The sequence below is a fragment of the Etheostoma cragini genome, chromosome 16 (assembly GCF_013103735.1).
Source record: "Etheostoma cragini isolate CJK2018 chromosome 16, CSU_Ecrag_1.0, whole genome shotgun sequence".
Taxonomy (NCBI): Eukaryota; Metazoa; Chordata; class Actinopteri; order Perciformes; family Percidae; genus Etheostoma; species Etheostoma cragini.
Genome location: NC_048422.1, coordinates 5,139,594 through 5,157,764, shown reverse-complemented (window position 1 = coordinate 5,157,764; position 18,171 = coordinate 5,139,594). Strand labels below are relative to the sequence as shown.

At 39.6% G+C, this 18,171-nt stretch overlaps 1 protein-coding gene across 5 annotated transcripts in view; it reads right to left on the bottom strand.

Moving 5' to 3' along the window:
• pip5k1ba (phosphatidylinositol-4-phosphate 5-kinase, type I, beta a) overlaps positions 1-15,290 on the bottom strand; it is a 19,603-nt gene extending 4,313 nt beyond the window's left edge. For 3 of the 5 annotated variants that reach the window (XM_034895486.1, XM_034895489.1, XM_034895490.1), the window contains exons 1-13: positions 15,182-15,290; positions 10,798-11,022; positions 7,029-7,159; positions 5,826-5,943; positions 5,575-5,727; positions 4,384-4,680; positions 2,749-2,933; positions 1,965-2,045; positions 1,811-1,859; positions 1,607-1,691; positions 1,382-1,522; positions 1,187-1,271; positions 656-752 (exon numbers count right to left, since the gene is read on the bottom strand). In XM_034895486.1, coding sequence (XP_034751377.1) covers positions 656-752; positions 1,187-1,271; positions 1,382-1,522; positions 1,607-1,691; positions 1,811-1,859; positions 1,965-2,045; positions 2,749-2,933; positions 4,384-4,680; positions 5,575-5,727; positions 5,826-5,943; positions 7,029-7,159; positions 10,798-10,860 — 1,485 coding nt within the window. In that variant the 5' untranslated portion in view covers positions 10,861-11,022; positions 15,182-15,290. Of the gene's footprint in view, positions 1-655; positions 753-1,186; positions 1,272-1,381; positions 1,523-1,606; positions 1,692-1,810; positions 1,860-1,964; positions 2,046-2,748; positions 2,934-4,383; positions 4,681-5,574; positions 5,728-5,825; positions 5,944-7,028; positions 7,160-10,797; positions 11,023-11,199; positions 11,342-15,181 lie in introns of those variants that run through there. The other 2 variants (XM_034895488.1, XM_034895487.1) reach the window with 2 other exon arrangements.
• Between the last annotated feature and the right edge of the window lie 2,881 nt (positions 15,291-18,171).

Genomic DNA, 18,171 nt, shown 5'->3' with positions numbered 1-18,171 from the left:
TATCAGAATATCACAATATATTTAAATCGCAATAATATTGTATTGTCACATAAGTATTGTGATAATATCGTATCGTGATACAAATATCGTGATAATATTGTGTTGTGAGGCCTCTGGTGATTCCCGCCCCTATTGTAATATAACAAAAATGTTGAATTGGCTTAGTACAAAAGTCCTAATATGTTGAGAATAACCTCAACATTTGTGAAATATGGAATAATTAACAGGTGAGAGCAGTCTTTCTTTTAGTTAGATGACAAGATTGATACCACTTAGAGAGTGGTGTTTATCTTCTCCAACTCTCTGCAGGAAATTGAATAAATCTATATTCCAAAACCAGGGTGGAGGTGTTTTACCATGCAGTTCCTCCGGCGGCCCTTACACAACTCCTAATTTCTCTACTGAAATACAAGTTTTGCAAACATTTGCTCACAACACTTTATGCTTCACAGCTTAAAGAGTTTTAGCCACTCTGCCATGGAGTTTGTTAGTAGTTAAAAGGATAAGGTTGGTGAAATTTTATATTTTTCTTGAGGCTGAGAGTCACAGAGACACATTGTTGATTTTTGGTCATTTCACGGGATTTGTAGAGAATACAATACTGTAGGTTACATGTTTTTTATGTAGAATATATAGGCTATAAAACATTTCATACCAAGTAGACGTCCAGTTCAGACTCTGATTGGCTCCTGCTGAGAGACGGCAGAGGATCGTCCAGAGCGATCGTTGAACTCGATGCTCGCCGCTCCTCACTGCAACATAAAAATACAAGTCAATGTAGCGTAAAGATGTCAATGAGCACACTAAGTTTGTGGTTTCCAAGTATAGCTCCACTTTTGATGACATGTTGTTCTTCAGGAAAATACCAACATGCAGTAAGTCATTATTATGATTCTTGACTTCAATTAGTCAAGAATCAAGGATAAACGGCAACCTGAATTTTGGACTAAGATTGTGTTTCTAAATGACACAAAAAAACAAATGAAGCCCACACACATTTTCAGATTTCTACTAGATAGACTGTAACAATTATTACAAAATTGTCTAATTGTCAATTTATTTTTACATGATTCCAGTTTTTTGTTTGTTTAGCTACAATAAATTACTAACATTAGCTAAGGTCATAAGGTGTACGGCTAGCAAGTATTGATTTTGTTGAGATCTGACAGCTGCATGCGTAAAGTACCTGTTTTCAAGGTACTCTTCATAATCTCCAGTGGTCTTGAAAGAAACTCTCAGAAGGAGGTCTGGTTGCCTGGAGGAACTGTACACTGTTGTAACAAAGCAAATCATCAATTAGTGAATCAAGCAAAGCCTCCCCAAAAACATTGGAAAAACATGTTTGCTCAAATATCGTGTTCAATGCTATCCTAAGGCTCACTGGGTCCATCCAGGTTGTCCATGCTTTGAGCCTTCTTCTCCTCCTTCCTCTCCTCCCTCTGCGGGGAAAGAAACTCCTGAGAGGCTGACTTCCCTGCACAGAGGGGACTCCTCTTTCTCTTTGAGGATGCTCCTCTTAAAGCTGAGAGACATGCAGAGAGAAAGGTTTTAAAAGAGAAGCTCTCTAATCTCAGAGTGGAGGAGTTATGTTAGCCCAGCGACTTACGGTGAATCTTTTTAAATACGGTCGTGCCCATGAATTTCAGAAATCTGTCCGCGTAAAAACTGGGCCTGTGCACCGACACTGTGTCCTGGGAAACAAAGGATGCTGTCAGACATAAATACACCCACACACACCTACACTCACCCACAGTATATGCTTGTAGACATAAAAAACCTGCAAGTAATGAGGGGGGTGGGGGTTACTTACCCCATCATGTACAAGAGCTTTCCAGGAGTGTTCCACCTTCTTGATGAACCTTAAATCAAGAATTAAAAATACATTAATCGTATAGAAACTGTGTTTCTATGAGAGTGTGTGTGTGTGTGTGTGTGTGTGTGTGTGTGTGTTACTGTGAGCTCACCTGTAGGACTGAAGGATGTCGATGATTCCTAAAAAGATGAGAAGGTTCTCATCTTTATGTTTGGCAGGAATTCCACCCAATCTGAAAAATAAATAAAAGAAAGACGTGTTAATTAATATTACAGAGTAACGGACCTCAACATGTTTGGTGAATTGTTTAAAGCCGTGACATACAGCAGAGCTGACTTTTAAAGGTTTCAAATCGTTGATTTGGTGCGACCATCAAGCAAATCATTACCAAAATTGAAATATGTGTCAACTGTACCGGATCAGGCGATTGTGCAAACTTTCACAACAGTTTTGTTTATGGGAAAGCAGTTTGTGTAAGAGTACAGAAGAAAAAGCAGAAGAAGAGACTTTGAAACTAAAAAGAGAAAATAGCTGAATAAAGAGGTGAGAGAAACACAGACAGACCTCATGCAAACCTAAAATACTTTGGACATCTCCGTGTCTTGCCTTCTGCTTCGGCTTCACTCATCACTGAGTCTGACTTAATGTCCCTCCCAGAACCCTGTCTGACTATCTATTACTATGTATTATGTTATAAGCTTCTAATGCATTCAATAATTGCTTAAAGCATTTAAACAAAGTTATGTGTTGGATTTGGTAACATTCCAAAATCTTAATTCTGACTTAAAGATTTTCATTATCACTGTAAATGCATGTCAGTTCCAAATATCGTTTATCGGTTTTATTAACTGCTACTAACTGGTATTGGCACAGATAAAACAGTATTGGACGATCCCTATCGTTTATAAAAGAAGAGAATTGCCAAAAAGTCTCACGTGTCGTCATCAGTCACTGGTTCGGGGGCCTTTGCGTTCCCCTGGATGGACTCGAGGGCGGTGGAGTAGAGGACTTTCTGTCCTCGCCTGCTGTCACAACGGCTTTCTCTGCTCAGCGGCTTCCGGTCGGATATGTGAATCCCCAGCAGCAGACTGTAATCCATGATCTTAAAGCTCTCCAGGACCTGAAGACCGACGGAAACTAAACATAAGCAACTCCAGTAATTAAACAATTACAATTAAATAAATAAAAAAAAGTTACAGTTACACACATTAAGCATAACAGCTGCGTCCTAATTTGGGGGTTGAAGTCCTAATGGGTTGACAAAACATTTTCTTAAAATGTGATTTTTAATGCTTATCTTTTGATACGCTGAGATCTTCCAACTCTCTTTCTACGGTAGTATTAAAGCCCATTTAGTATGAATAATGGCATCTATATTTATTGAGAAAATACTACATGGTGGGATTTAGTATGTGGAATGGAATTAGGACACACAGTGTGACATTACACCTAGCTTTCAGGTCTGGAGATGTGGGACACTGACCTCTGACCTCCTTTTACTACAGGGCAAGACAAAAGACAACTTCTATGGCAGTAAATGGTCTGAAATTGTCAATATTCTTGGGATATTGTGTCACATTCTAGGCTTTTGTGCAACTCTTTTACTCAGAGATATCCTTTTAATAATGATTAGCTGGTAATGTATTAAAACAAGACTTTGAATGGTAAATAACACATATATAGAACGTTTTTTTTAAGTGCCCACAGTAAACTTGTAAATGAAACTCTCTAACACCCGAGCAGGTCCCAGTTAAAGGGGCTAAACCTGGATCTGCAAACCAAAAGAATAAGTTGGTACAGTACAACATAAGTCTCATTCCCTCCCTGACCAAACTCTGATGTCATGACATAACTCTTGTCAACAAAGAGGCTATTACTTTCGGGTGTGTTACCTAATACACTTACTCAGGTCGTGCAAAGAAGCCCATTAAGAGCGCATTACACCCAGACGTGCCTGTGTGCACCCCAGAGTCCAGCTGCTCAGCCCGATCACAAGAATCAGGTGCTTGGCTGTAATCCTCCATCAGGTGACCATTGTTTCACACTAACAAAAAACAGGCAGCCGCTAATGAGGCCGTCATAAAACCCTAGACTGAGCGAACTGCTGCTCATGGAAGTGGATTGTCATGGTTGTGTAATGTTATCTAAAGGCGGGGGGGGGGGGGGGGGGGGGGGGGGGGGGGGGGGGGGGGGGGGGGGGGGGGGGGGGTTCAGCCCGTCGAAAGAAAGATTTTAAACCCACTGCAATAAAACTATAAGTGCAAAAACGCCCCCTCCTCCTGTGAGGGGGGGAGACGACTCTCTCCAGTATTTTGCATTGGTACTGCAGTATTACATATTGTACCTTTAAGTCACATGTAAAACTTATTCATGCTAAATTTTGCAAAATGAGTAAGGTTTACAGAAAGATAAGTGGAAATGTCTAGTAGACACAATGGTTGTAATCCTGAATGCATTTTTAAATACTGATAACATTTGAAAAATGATGTTTTTTAGAACAAAACACCCATTCTATTATCCAGATAACCAAAATCCCCGCTAATAAAAATAAGATAATGATGTGAACACACCCGACAATCCCGCTGCAGGGTCTTCATCAGAGCACTGTAGGTGTCGGGGTCAAAGTGCAGGCCCTCGTGCATCTCCTGGAAGTCCAGGTCTTTGAACGTGGGCGAGGACTTGACACGCTCTTTGCGTGAGGCGCGGCGTTTGTACGAGGAACCCTTCAGGTCGTACTTGTAGTGCATCTGGATGGCGCGCGGCAGCACGTTGTTCATCACCACCACGCGGACGGTGACCCCGCCGCACTGGATGCAGTAAAGGCCGTAGAACTTGGGCAGCAACGTCCTCGGGTTCTGATTCAGGTTCTGAAGTAACAGAGACAAAGCTGAATTCTTGGCCAAATGCTGGGTTTTTACTATGGTTTTGAGATGAGAGTAGGCCCATGAAATTGACTTCAGAGAAAAAAGAATCTAAGGCCTAAATAGAAGTAGAAAAAAAAAAGTAAACATAAAGTCTAACCCAAGACACATTTAAAAATATGTAAAAATTACGCATAATTTTATTTAATATGGGTTTGCCACATAAAAAAAAGTCTGTAAAGGGCTGAAAGCACATCTACTCTTTCTCCCTCAAAGAGAAACCATCGGATCTGTCCTGTTACTGTTCTGCTGATCGAGAGTTGAAGGCGCTAAAGTGTGGCGTTTTTTTCTACTGTGTGTTCTGCAGACAGGCAGCTAGCAGATAGCGAGGAGATGTTTGCTGTGTGTGACAACAAATGTTGTAGCCTAAAACACGTGTGACATCCCTTAGAGCACATCAAGTTGCCTGCTCCTTTTATTGGATAAAGTTGAGGTCCAGGCTACTTTATGCAAGTGAGAGGCATCCGGCTCAACATACTGCCTCTCAAAAACTCATGAAAATCTTGTAAACTGACCATTTTTTATCTAAAAATGAAGACAGATTAAGCAACTACAGAGCTTGTTTTTTGCATAAAATGCTTTCAAAAACACATTTGGTGAACTATTTTTGTAAAAAATATGAGAAAGTTTCCAATCGAGCTGCCATGTTGATCTGTTTTGAAATCTGAAAAGCAGACAACCCCACATGAAGCATTTGTCCAATCCGGTGCAGCCATTGCGGTTGTACGAGAATGCGGCCTGTTTTCTTTGCTTGTTAAAATGTCATTTTTCACACTTTGCTACGTATGCGTGCTGGTGTGTAAACACAGTGAGAGTTTGGTTTTTGACACATTAGCTCACCATGTAGTAACCTGGAAGCAGCTTTTGCAGAAACTCAGCCTCTTTATGCTGCACCGTCTTAATGATGAACTCGTCGTCGCTGGTGAGGTAGAACCAGGAACTGCTGGCGCCGGGGTTGCACAGCTCGATCAGAGGCTCATTACAGATGGAGTACTGAAAGTCAGAGCGGTGCAACATTTAGCAGGTGAAAGTGTTGCAATCAAAGCTTAACTTCCGCCACATTGTGTTGAATGATGATTTGACACACTGACCAGATAGTCATCTGGCTTGATGCCAAACAGCTCTCTAAAGTAGCGAAAGGCCAGCGGGGCGTACGTTTTCAGACGGAAATCTGGGTAGTGATGTGCTGGAGTCAGGTTGCTGCCCTCACTAGACAGAACAGAATAATGTATTTAAGTAAGGATGAGAAAATGATCAATGCGCAGTAACAAAAACCAGTAGCTGTTTGCACATGTCACAGCTATAAGATTTTACTACCAAGTCTTAAAACTTGTGAAAATATCAAATACGTTTCATTTTGTCAAAAAATTGAGACAGGAAAAAGACTGATTGAGAGTTTTAAGACCACCTTATAACAAACGACTGAGACAATCAAGCGTGCCCCAACTCTAGCAAGACTCTCATAATTTCATTCTGATATTGGGAAATTTGTCCGCAACAGCAAGGTGTGAGCTCGGCATACTGGGACCATTAAACAGAACCATTGTTAATGGTAAGACTTGTACTTTTCCCATGACGTCAACGTTTCTGCTTTGAAAAAGACCTGTTGCAGAAATGTTTAGTTTTCTACCAAACCACAAGTTATACAAAACTTATGTGTATTTTTATTTATTTTTTATCATTAAAGCTATGTCATCAGCATCATCTTTATAATATTTATGGGTCCCATAGATTCCTAAAAAAAGGAACTTGTGAAATAAAACATTACCAAGTATTTTTGTTAGGGTTAACACTAGTTGTTTGTCCATTCCCTTTAGTACATGTCAAAATGAGTAGGATTTGCTCCTTGAGGGGCTGGAGATGTGTGGAAAATCAGTTTAAAAAAGCACTTGCTTCACACCAAATGTCAATTCTTTCAACAATATAAACACAGTAATGTTCCCCTACTTTTCATCGGGGTCAACACTGAGACACATGTTTAAAAGAAGGTGTTTGGTGTTTTAACATCTTCTTAGCAGCGCTGCCTGGAAGTCCCTAGGATAAGGCAAGGGTTAAGGTCAGGTGCCTTGAAGTCAACGTTGGGTGTTTAAAATACCTTTGAGCTTCAAAAACCTCTCTAGATAAAAACCAAATTATCTGCATGAGCAGCAGAGAGAGGTGGAAAATTTAGTAGGCCTACACCGTTTTGTAATTCTGCTAAACTGATCTTTTATGTTTATTAATCGGATCTTGACTTTGATTATGTGCGTTATCCATATGTCGACAATCGAAAATGTGTAGAAAGGAGAGAGTACCTGGGCAGGAAAACACTCTCCACCACAGAGAAGTCCTGCATGAGAACATCTCTGTCTGGTTTGGAGCTGAGGTTTCCCACAGCGTAACCAATGCCCAGCTGGATGGCTCCTTTCAGGGCGGCCGCCGTCGGCTAACAAACCACAACAGGGAAGAAAAAAACACATTTGTTTAAAAAATGAAATTGGGGCGCCCTGGTAGCTCACCTTGTAGAGCATCCACCACGTGCCGGGACTCAGTCCTTACCGCAGCGGCCCAGGTTTCTAATCTGACTTGAGTACTTTACTGCATGCCTCCCCCCCATATATTTTACAGACATACATGTCTAGAAAGGCTGCGACGTATGGCAAAAGACATTCATACGATTTTTTGTGTTAGTTTTAAAAAATGTAACGTGAAACTGCATTAAAATGTACGTTAAATGTGTTGATGTGTTAAAATGTGCCTTTGATGTGTAACTCAAAGTTTAATTTGTTCAATAATAACAATGTTGGAAATGATTTCCTTTCAGGTATTTTTAATCCAACAAACAATATGTTGTATTTTAGCAGAATAATAAAATCAGAACAGAGTACACTTCAACATCTGTTTCTTTATCACAAGTAATAGTGTTATGGCCATATTCACAACTTTAACACATTTTTTCCTCATATTATGCAGCCCCATTCAAGTTCCTCTGGGGAGTTCTGTGATCTCCTGACGTTTTGACATTTTGAGATAAATGCTAACCTCACTCAGCACACAACATGCTCAGGGGGACAAGGCTTGCATGCTGAACGTTCCACTGACTTTTCCTACAGCGCCACCATGAGGTCAACATTTTGCCATTTCTTTTTACTTAATAAAATTTTAAAACCTGGATTCATTCCTATGAGGATGACTCAGTGGTGCAAGAAGCCAAAAAAAAGTTCCACAGAAGAACCAAACAAAAGCATTTGCAACAATAAATCAGTTAAAGGAGAATTACGATCGATTCCAACACGTAGCTCTGTTGTTTGTACATGTGGAGGTCTGTCAGTAGAGAGAATATTTAACCAATCAGTGCTGCCTACACCGTGTTATCCTCCTGCTAGAGTTAGCACCCAACAGGCTTAAAAAGGGCAATTTTTTAATGTTTTTTAACATGTTCAAAATATCATTAAAAGTGCCTCCTCGTGTGAAGTGATTCCGTCAGAGTGATCACATTGAATCTGACTGCTGGAGATGTGACAGAAAGGCATAAAAGTTGTCTAACTCAGCTGTGTATAGTTCAGGTGTTGAGAGGCAGTTATGGCGTTTTTTCACTGCTGATAACAGCTCGACTCGCCTCATCTCTACTCGACTCGACGTGTTCTGCGTTCGTTTTCCATTGCAGATTGAGTAACGCCTCAGCGTTGCTGGTCACCATAGCTACGCGTGATGATGTAATTTACAACGCAACTCACAACAGCACGGCGGGTACTTGCTAAAGCCAGAAGCTTTTTTTTTTTTCAAAAGAAGCTGAAGGAAGCAACAAAAATCCCGGCTAAAAAAACAGGAGTTTGGGAATTCCGACAGAGTTCAGACGTCGACATGACTTTTGTTTGCCGACACAAAAGGGTAAGTTAAGTTTCCTGGTAACGTTAGCTAACATTTGCATGTGTTAGGGTCCCCGGTCGGTATTTACTATACGCTAGCGTTATATGAAGTACATGAACTTTAGTAACCATGGTTACACACCACAACATGTTTGCTGTGTACTGTTTGTGTTTCAAAGCATTCACACTTTGCAAAACCGCCGCCGCAGACCATCTGGTGGGCATTCAATGTACGTCCGGTGAGATCTCTGGTTCTGATCTGCTGGGCATCGTATAATCTTTATGAGAGTCATGGAGAGATTTATGACAACGACTGAGATGCATCTGGGACATCAGAGCCGGCGGGGACACTGTCACAGGGTGCAGAGGAAGAAGATCGGAATGCGCTACTCAAAAAAGCTAAATAAAAATTTTCTTTGATATATTTTCTTGTTTTTTCAAAGTAACAGTGTGCAATATTGGAAACGACATGCAAAAGCCTCTAATAGCCCTCAATATAACAACAGTTAAAAAGTGAGAATAGTGCAGAGAGTAGATAATCTGTCGGTGTCTGGCTAGATTTGTTTAGTTAAATGTTTTGTTTGTTCCGGACACACTCTCCGCACTCTTGTCTGCTAAAAATGCATGACAATTCTCTCCGACCAACCAGCAGTGTACAGGTTTCCACGTCACATTTTGGGATTGCCTCAGCTCGCTTGGAACCTTGACTGAGGTAGTACTAAAAAAAGTACCTGGTAGCAGCTCCCAGGGACTTTTTTTCGTAATGGAAAACCAAAAAAGGCGAGTAGAGTCGAGGCAAGTTGAGTAGATACCACGCAGTGGAAAAGCACCATTAGAGAGCTTAGGGACCGTCTACAAACTACAACACAGAAAAGAGATAAAACTAAAATTTGTCTCCAAACTTACCTCAATTATAACTCATCTGCTGCTAGCTGTACTACAGCACTTACTTAAAAAAATGAAGCATATGCCTATTTTTGAAAATATGTTTGTGTATCTTTTTGGTGTTGCAATTTTTAGACAGTTATTGTAAACCCATTTTTAACGGCATCAATTTTTTTTAAATCACTAAATTAACATTCTTGTTTGCCTAGCAAACTTTCTGGGTTTTTTCACATACTGTTGCAACAACTAGTAACATTAGAAAAACTACAACACCCACCGGATCTAGCTAGACCGGAAACAAAACAACAGGAACGCCGCACACACGCCGCTCGGGCTTGCAAGCCGGCCCAAGAGTGGTAACATCATGTTTGGAGTGGATGGCGAGCGCGAGACGGCAAAATGGACGCCAATAAGATTCTGAATAGAAAATTTGAAATGAAATTTAAAATTACAGTAGACAATTTGCCAATGTTGTTTCAATAAAAAAAAAACATTTGCACAAAGCAAGCAAATCCACTTTTCCATGTTGAACAAAAAAAAATAATGGGACAAAAAGAAATCAAGGGGCATTTGGAATAGATAAAAATGTGCACCAAATTGCGAGTTAACTGTGACATTAATGCAACATTAATGATCTGAGTGTGGTTTGATGGTAGAAAGTCTAAAACAAGCTACTGATAACCACAATAGATACGTTTTTCAGTAACCTGTGGAGACATTTAGACCAAATAAATCTCTCAAGTAAAATGAAATTTTTTTCACAGAGCTCATTTATGAATTTTACTCCAACAAACTGAACAGCAGTGAAATCTCTCCGTCGATAAAAAACGGAAGCTTATCAAGAATGACCCAAAATTCCTTGTTCACCCCACCACTTCTCTCCATCACCAAACAGCTGTTACATAACAAAACCAGAGCTTCAGGTATGGTGTTGCTCTTTGTTTGACTTCAACTGCAAATTTACATGCTTATTTTCATTTTGATGGAACTTTATGAGCCCTGAGATTTCGACTTATTAACATGTGAAGAAATGAAGAAATGTTGGGGGGGGGGGGGGGAATTTCTGAAACAATTTGCCAATGTGTTTTCTCATCTTCAAATATACTGAGAGGTTTCATTCATAATAATAAGGAAGTCTACTCTGTGTTTTAAGGTACATACACGAGTACAGTCCAATACATTGTTGTGTGCTTGGGTAACTTCCACACTCATTTTCAGTTTTGACACCAACAATGATTGCATAATAGTGCATGTCACTGTCTTCTTGAGCATATTTGAGATATTCCCTTCCTTGGAAATTACGACATGAATATTCATAACATCCGCTTACCTTTTTATGATCCTTTGAGGGTTTAGTTCCTCTTCCTACACTTTCTGTGGTGGCGATTGACATCTTTTGGACAGAGAGAACTTGATCAGAGGGAAGCTCGGCCGTCCTTCCTCCAACTGTCAGGCTGACAAAGTTCCTAATTTCCCCTCAATGATGAATGACCCAGTCACAGTGATTCACCTAGAATGGTCTTTACTGAAACAGCATTTTCCAGGTGCAGCACTCCTGTGGGTGAGGTAGAGAGAAGAGGAATTACAGAGTGTGGTGATATTTGCATGGATGTCAATGCAAAGCACTCGTCAGCTGGCAAATAAATCTGCATGACTACGATTGATTAGCATTCCAGGTGTCACAGCCATCTCTTCCACAGTTTGTGTCTAGTTTTGTCTTACTATGACTTACAGAGTCTTAAAATGTATATACCTCTCTGTCCAGGGCACTGCTGTGTTCTCAGGGCCCACCAGTGTTGTTTTTGAGTCTATAACTCCTGAATCCCTCACAAGAACCTTTGAAACTCATTAAGAAGGATTGGAAAACCATTACATGCCAAATTCCCCTGTTTCATAACAGTACCCGAAGGGGGCTCAGCCCAGTGTATGTGACCCTCAACTCCCTAAAAAGGCAGGAGGGATTACAAAGACGGACACACATTCACCGCTACAGTACTTCATAAAAGGTGCAGCTGTTGCGATTGCCGCTGCAGGAATATTGCTGGAAAATCCATGTGGTCATTACGTGAAAACATTTACACGTGTCAGACATTTGCAGCAGGATCCATTAAATCATTAGTCAAATCATTAGTCAATGTTAACAACTCATGGCATTGATTTTTTGTATTCTCACCTTTCAGAAGCCCCATAAAAGGTTTATATACGTATAAAGGATTATTCATATTCAAAACATAATACTTTCATATAAATAAAATAAAAAAGAAACTCCTCCACACTGTCTAACGTGCAAAGATAAATATTAAAGCTGGCAACGTTTCAGTACCAGACCTTCACTAGACAAAGAATTGCATTAAAATATATATGGAAGTATGCATTTTCAAGAGTCACATTGGACTGTAAGTGATTTAGGAATGACTACGGCTTAGTTTCACTGCTAATGACGGATTTATGGATTACGATACAAACATTGCTGCAACAATGGCTTATATAATTAGCAGCATTCTGTTTTTTTTCTTCAAATCAGCACTTTGGTAATACAAAGGATCTACAGAGGTCAAATCTGTGTCCAAAATGCTGCTGAATTGGTCAACATCATTTTGTAAATCAGGCATCTTGAGAAACTGCATCCATAGCGGCGCAGTGGTTTTGGTCCAAATAATTAAAGATTTTGGAAAATAGAATTTAAAAAACAGCCGTCTCTTACAACTTACATTCTTAATCAAGTAAACGGCACGCTTGTTTTTGACGTATAACAAATGTGTTCTTTTTAATCAGTCAGTATAGGGACTGTTTTGATAATATTCATATAACATCATTAATACATTTCATTCAGCTGACACTTTTATCCAAAGTGACATCTGACTAACATTCGCACACTCTCCCACACCCATGATGTACTGCAACATTGGACTGGAGGGCCAGGGATCGAACCACCGACCTAACAGTTGGTAGAATCCTACTCTACCACCTGAACCCCAGCTGCACCTTTTCTGTCACTTTTGCTATAAGTTAATTAACAAGAGGGTGGGGAAGGGGCTTGGGGCTGTCAGGGTGGATATGTGGGTCAGGGGTAACTAATGAACACCCATAGTGTTCATTAGATTTATTGGATTTATCCCTTCATCATGGAAAAATCTATATAAAAATCTATAAAAAATACATATTTTTATTCTTTTGATCTGTATAGACAAGCCCCTGTTTAAGAATAAAACTGCCTCAGGATGTGGTATTGTGGTCTGACTCGGGGAGAAGGAAAATGTTTCATAAGGGTCATGCGTTTCTCAAGGATTCTCAGTTCTGCGGCAGTTTGTTGTCTCGGAGACTGCAAAGATCAAGAAACCTGTTTTGAAAAGATTATTCCTTCTATTAACAGATAATGTGATGTGTGGTTAGAGTAGTAAAAGCGGGAATACGTATGTATAGAGTCGTTGACAGGTCATTTCAGGTTTCCTTTGCAGTGAAATCACACAGAGTGACGTAACAGCACAACGTGGCAGGATTGTTGGATCAAGCATTCTTAGGTGCCTTAGTTTTCCTTCTGCATAGTTAGAAAGATTAGATGTCCATTCAAAACAATGTCAAACATAAATGCTTAGTCTGCTAATTGCGGATTGAGAACACTGATAAGGTTGCTGTCTATAATAATTTATAAAATACCAGACAACGAATTACGCGATAGCTGTTGCTGTATGCATTACCTAGATCTTTCAGTTTGTATTTTCTATAATTACAATGCTAACATGCAGATGTTTAGCGGGTATACATTTGAACCATGTTCACAATCTTAGTCAAGTAGCTAGCATTAGAACATACAGTATACAGTTCAGCTGATGATGATGGGAATGCAATTAGTTTTATAGGTATTCTGTCAGGAACCAAAGTGTTCAATTAAGTGAAGTTTTAACTTGATGAAAAGTAAAAGAAATTCCAACTTTTCCTTAGGAAAAGATACGTATCTGTAATAGATCCCAAATTATTGTCTTTAAAACCAAAAATCTCAACCTCAAATTCCAATACATTATGCCGATTTTGAGATGTTTCACAGGATAAGTAGGCCGGGCTTTTGAGTCAATTTGACATAGTGGCCAAACAGTGAAATTACAACTTCCGTGTCCGTCGCGTGATGCCGTGGGATCGAAAAAGACTTTATCCCATAGACTTAGACCGTGATAGAGGCATCTGTAAATCAGTTGATACATTTTTGTACAACGTTTCAATTGTTTGGTTGGCACAAGCCTGAAATGACTTGTTTTAAAAACGGAATTTGATCAATTTGGTCCAATAATATTTGGAAAGTCTACAATAGCCGCATGGATAAATAATTGAATCAATATTCAAGTTAGTGGAGCACTAAACCAGAAGTAGCCAGCTCGGCTGACAGGGGCCTCTAGTGTGCCTGCTCTATGGGCTTCATAGTGGGAAATCATCCGGGTTGTCTTATCCGGGGAACTATTATTCAGCTTTATGCGCCACTCTCATATGAACCGGGCTCGGCCTCGAACGCTGCGTCCAGGTTTAATTCTACATCCATAGGAACGATAAGTGAAAAACCCCAAAATGTCAACCTCATGGTGGCGCTACAGGAAAAGTCAATGGATCACCAAAGTCCTTAGGATTTATCTTCTGGGGACTAAAAATGTTTGTACAAAATACCACGGCAATCCATCAAATAATTGTTGAAACATTTCAATCGGGACCTAAGTGGTGGACCAAGAGACCAACGTTGCTGTCCCCTGACACATCCCACTGGCGTGACTAAAAAGGTTTCCATGGTGGCCAATACGTGTCATGTCATTTTTGTTATTAAATACTGACTGGTCTTTAGGGGGAAAAAAATGGAATTTCCATACCAATACAAATTGCAATGTTGCTAATATGCAAATAATTGTACATGTCTATAGAACATAATAGAGTAAAATCCAATCTCAATGGAGACCAGTCTTTCATTTTAACATACACTTTATATCATAGTGATTAGTTAATCAGTGAGGATATAATAAATATTAGAGACACCTCTCAGTGTAATGCAAACCAATTCAACAGCAGCAGCACAGAACTTTTCTGGTCCTTCCCATTATTCATGGTTAATAGAAATTCTGTTTGCATCCATTAGTGTCCATGTTTAACTCTGTCAGCTTGATCAAATCCAAAAATAGCCAAAGTGGAATCAAAACCTTTAGAAAACATTTTCAACATACAGTAAAGTAAGCATTAGAACCTTCATGGAGCAGCATTTATTACAGTTTCTAATGTCGTGTTAGACAGCATTAGTTTGAGCTTGGTGTGCAGGCAGTAAAGTGTACACAGAACTTATTAGACTCAGGTGAATATTTAAACCGGCCTCAGTGACACGACTTGCACACTGCAGCTCTTTTGCATACATGTAAACAACCCCCTCCAGCCGACATTTTACTTTCTGTCTGAGTGAAGGGAAGTGCAGCTGATTTCCTCTTGTGATACTATCATCGGTTCACCTTCCTCCTGAACGACACATAGGCAGCCTGTACTGCCTGTGTGACACTATACAATCATGATTATTATTATCCACAACAGGACTTATACAGGTAGAAACGGCGTGGAAGTGTATGAAACAGACTTAAAAGTTAAACCATTGGCTCTATCTTCACTTCATTGTAACGTTGAGAGGAAAACTTTACTGATACCAATAAGAGACAAGCACAGAAAGCAGAAATGAACTCTCTGTGCCTTCTTACCTTAACAGGCCATGGTGGACCGGTGACAGGGGTGCATGCAGGTCAGTGGAATGGCACGCCGATGTTGTGTGATCTCAACTCTGTGGCTGACTGACTGACTGTGGTGAGATGAGCACAGTGCTACTGCAGGGACTGTAGAGCATCCTCACCACTTCCCCTCCCTCCCGCTCTCTCTCTCTCTCTCTCTCTCTCTCTCTACCTGTTGTATGATTTCCCAGACGCCTCATGAGTCATACTTGTCGTTGCTAGTGTTGCATAAAGAAGTCTGTAGGAGAAAAATGTTAAGACAAGACTCTATATTACGTCTTCTACTCCATTGTTACTTTTTTAACTTGTTTTACAGTTATACTTATTGAATTGTGATGTTGGTATCAATATGATATTGTAAAGCAGTCTTTAAACTAAGAATTGGTCATGTTAAGAATTGGGAACATACAGAATCAATTCTTAGCAATTATCAAAGACATTTATCAATAGTAATAATTAACTTTATTGAATTTAAATAATAGTTGGGGCACCACAATAACTGAATTGTGAAAGCTCCAGCTCCAGCAGCTACTACAGTACAATGCTACTTACAGGCATTTTACTGAGAGTTAGATTTTGAATGCAATACATTCGTTACATTTGTAGTGGCTGGTGAGTACATGTGACAATGAAAGGAGCCGAACACAGACAGAGTCACACAGGCAAGACTAAAAACATACAAGATAGGCAGAGGTCAATACAGGAGGCGGTCCAAACAGCCAAAGTTATCTTATATGTTATGTTATATGTCAAGATGATGAGTTTCTGAAGCAGTGCTTCCTTGGCTTCTGCTCAGATGAGGCATCGGTGATGTTGGGTAGAAAGACACGGGTGTATGCAAAGCTAAAGGCCAGATATCCAGCAGTGGTTGGCCGGCACTGCCTTAATCACAAGCTAGAGCTGTCAGTTGGGGGTGCATGCCGTAAGGAGCTGTAGGGAAACCCACTACTTCACCAATTTACTGGATAAACTGTACTGTCTTTGTAGTCAGTTCCCAAAGAAGTTAAGGGAACTGGATGAGCCTGCATCGGTAGTGGGCACACAGTTGATAAAAACAGGTTGTGTGTTAATAGGAGGTTTCCTTTTTAGAGTCGCCTGAAAAAGAGTTAAAATATAGCTTTACATATTTTAAATATAGCTTTAATTGGACCTGGCTTAACAGGAGGTTTCCTATTAAGCATAGCATGAAAAAGAGTTTAAATGTGGCTTTAATAACAGTCTGAAAAAGATTTAAAATATAGCTTTAATTGGACATTTATCCTTTCATTTTAAAATCCTATATCAGACTCTTTCCTGAGTGACACAATGGATATGTGTTGTATATAACGCTGAGGTGGACTGAAAATGGCTTAACAGGAGAATTCCTTTTTAACCCCCTAATTTTTAAATCCTACATCAGAATGCTCTGATTTTACCCGGGTGACACAGTGAATATGCGTTCTATCACTCTAAAGTAGAACAAACCAGGTTTAAATGGAAGATTCCATTTTAGAGTACCCTGAAAAAGAGTTAAAATATGGCTTTAATTAACAGCCTAAAAAAGATTTCAAATATAGCTTTAATTGGACATTTAACCCCCTAATTTTAAAATCTTACATCAGAATGCTCTGAGCTTACCTGGGTGACACACTGGATATGTGTTATATCACTCTGAGGTGGGATGAATCTGGCTTAACGGGTAGATTCTTTTTTAGAGTAGCCTGAAAGAGAGTTGAAATATGGCTTTGATTAACAGCCTGAAAATGATTTGAAATATAGCTTTAATTGGACATTTAAGCCTTTCATTTTAAAATCCTATATCAGAATAGTTCGATCTTACCCAAGTGACACACTGGATGTGTGTTCTCTCACTCTAACCTGAAAGAATCTGGCTTAACAGGAGGATTCCTTTTTAGAATCGCCTGACAAAAGTTAACATGTGGCTTTAAGTAACAGTCTGAAAAGGGTCGCAAATATAGCTTTAATTGGATACTTAACCCCTAATTTTAAAATCCTACATCAGAATAGTGACACACTGGATCTGTGCGAGCGAGCGAGCGAGCGAGAGAGAGAGAGAGAGAGAGAGAGAGAGAGAGATAATAATAATAGGTAAGAGACATGGCGTAGTGGCCTACTGGAAAACCAACACACATGAAAATGACACTTACTTTTTGTAGATCTACCTGAAATTTCAAACACAGGCGACTTGATCAGAAATGGCTTCAGGTTTGGGTTGACAGAATGACACAAACGAGCAGCTGATGTCTTCTTACCTTTTAAGATAGGAATTTAAGATTTACGTCATGTTGTCTGTTGAACTACTTCCAAAAGACAAGTTTAGTGTTCTGAAACTCGTTCTGTTTGATTCAACAAAAAACACAATAAATATAGTCCACCACTGACCATCAAACATAACTGCACATATCTGATGCATCAGATTGAACCTTTATGTGTGACACAAGTTTATCTTAGTAAACATAAGGTTCCTGACTTTGCACTGCAAACAATTGGCCAAATATGGTTTCACGGTGAATTTGAAAGCTGGTTTAAATACTACACCTCCTCCTTATCATAAGGAAGCCCAACATGTCCATATCTACTGGTTCATGACTTTGTACTGGCCCCAAATGGCGAAATATACTTTTCTGTTGAATTTGAAAGCTAATTACTACTACTGTTTATAAGGATGCCCAACATGTCCGTATCTACAGTAGATTGCTGGTACTCAATATTATTATATGCTAATTAAACCTTTGTCAGTATACGCATGCAGATCTTCTTTATTTATTCTATTTTCATTCAGACCTGTCAGAAACAAAATAACAGCCTGCTCTGCTCACTGTTTGGGTTTTACAGTAATATCGCCAATTTGTATTTCCTAGTGATCACTAGAAACACTTTCTTTCAAGCTAGATGAGTACAGTCTGTGAATTGTGCGTATATACGCACAATATATATATATATATATATATATATATATATAT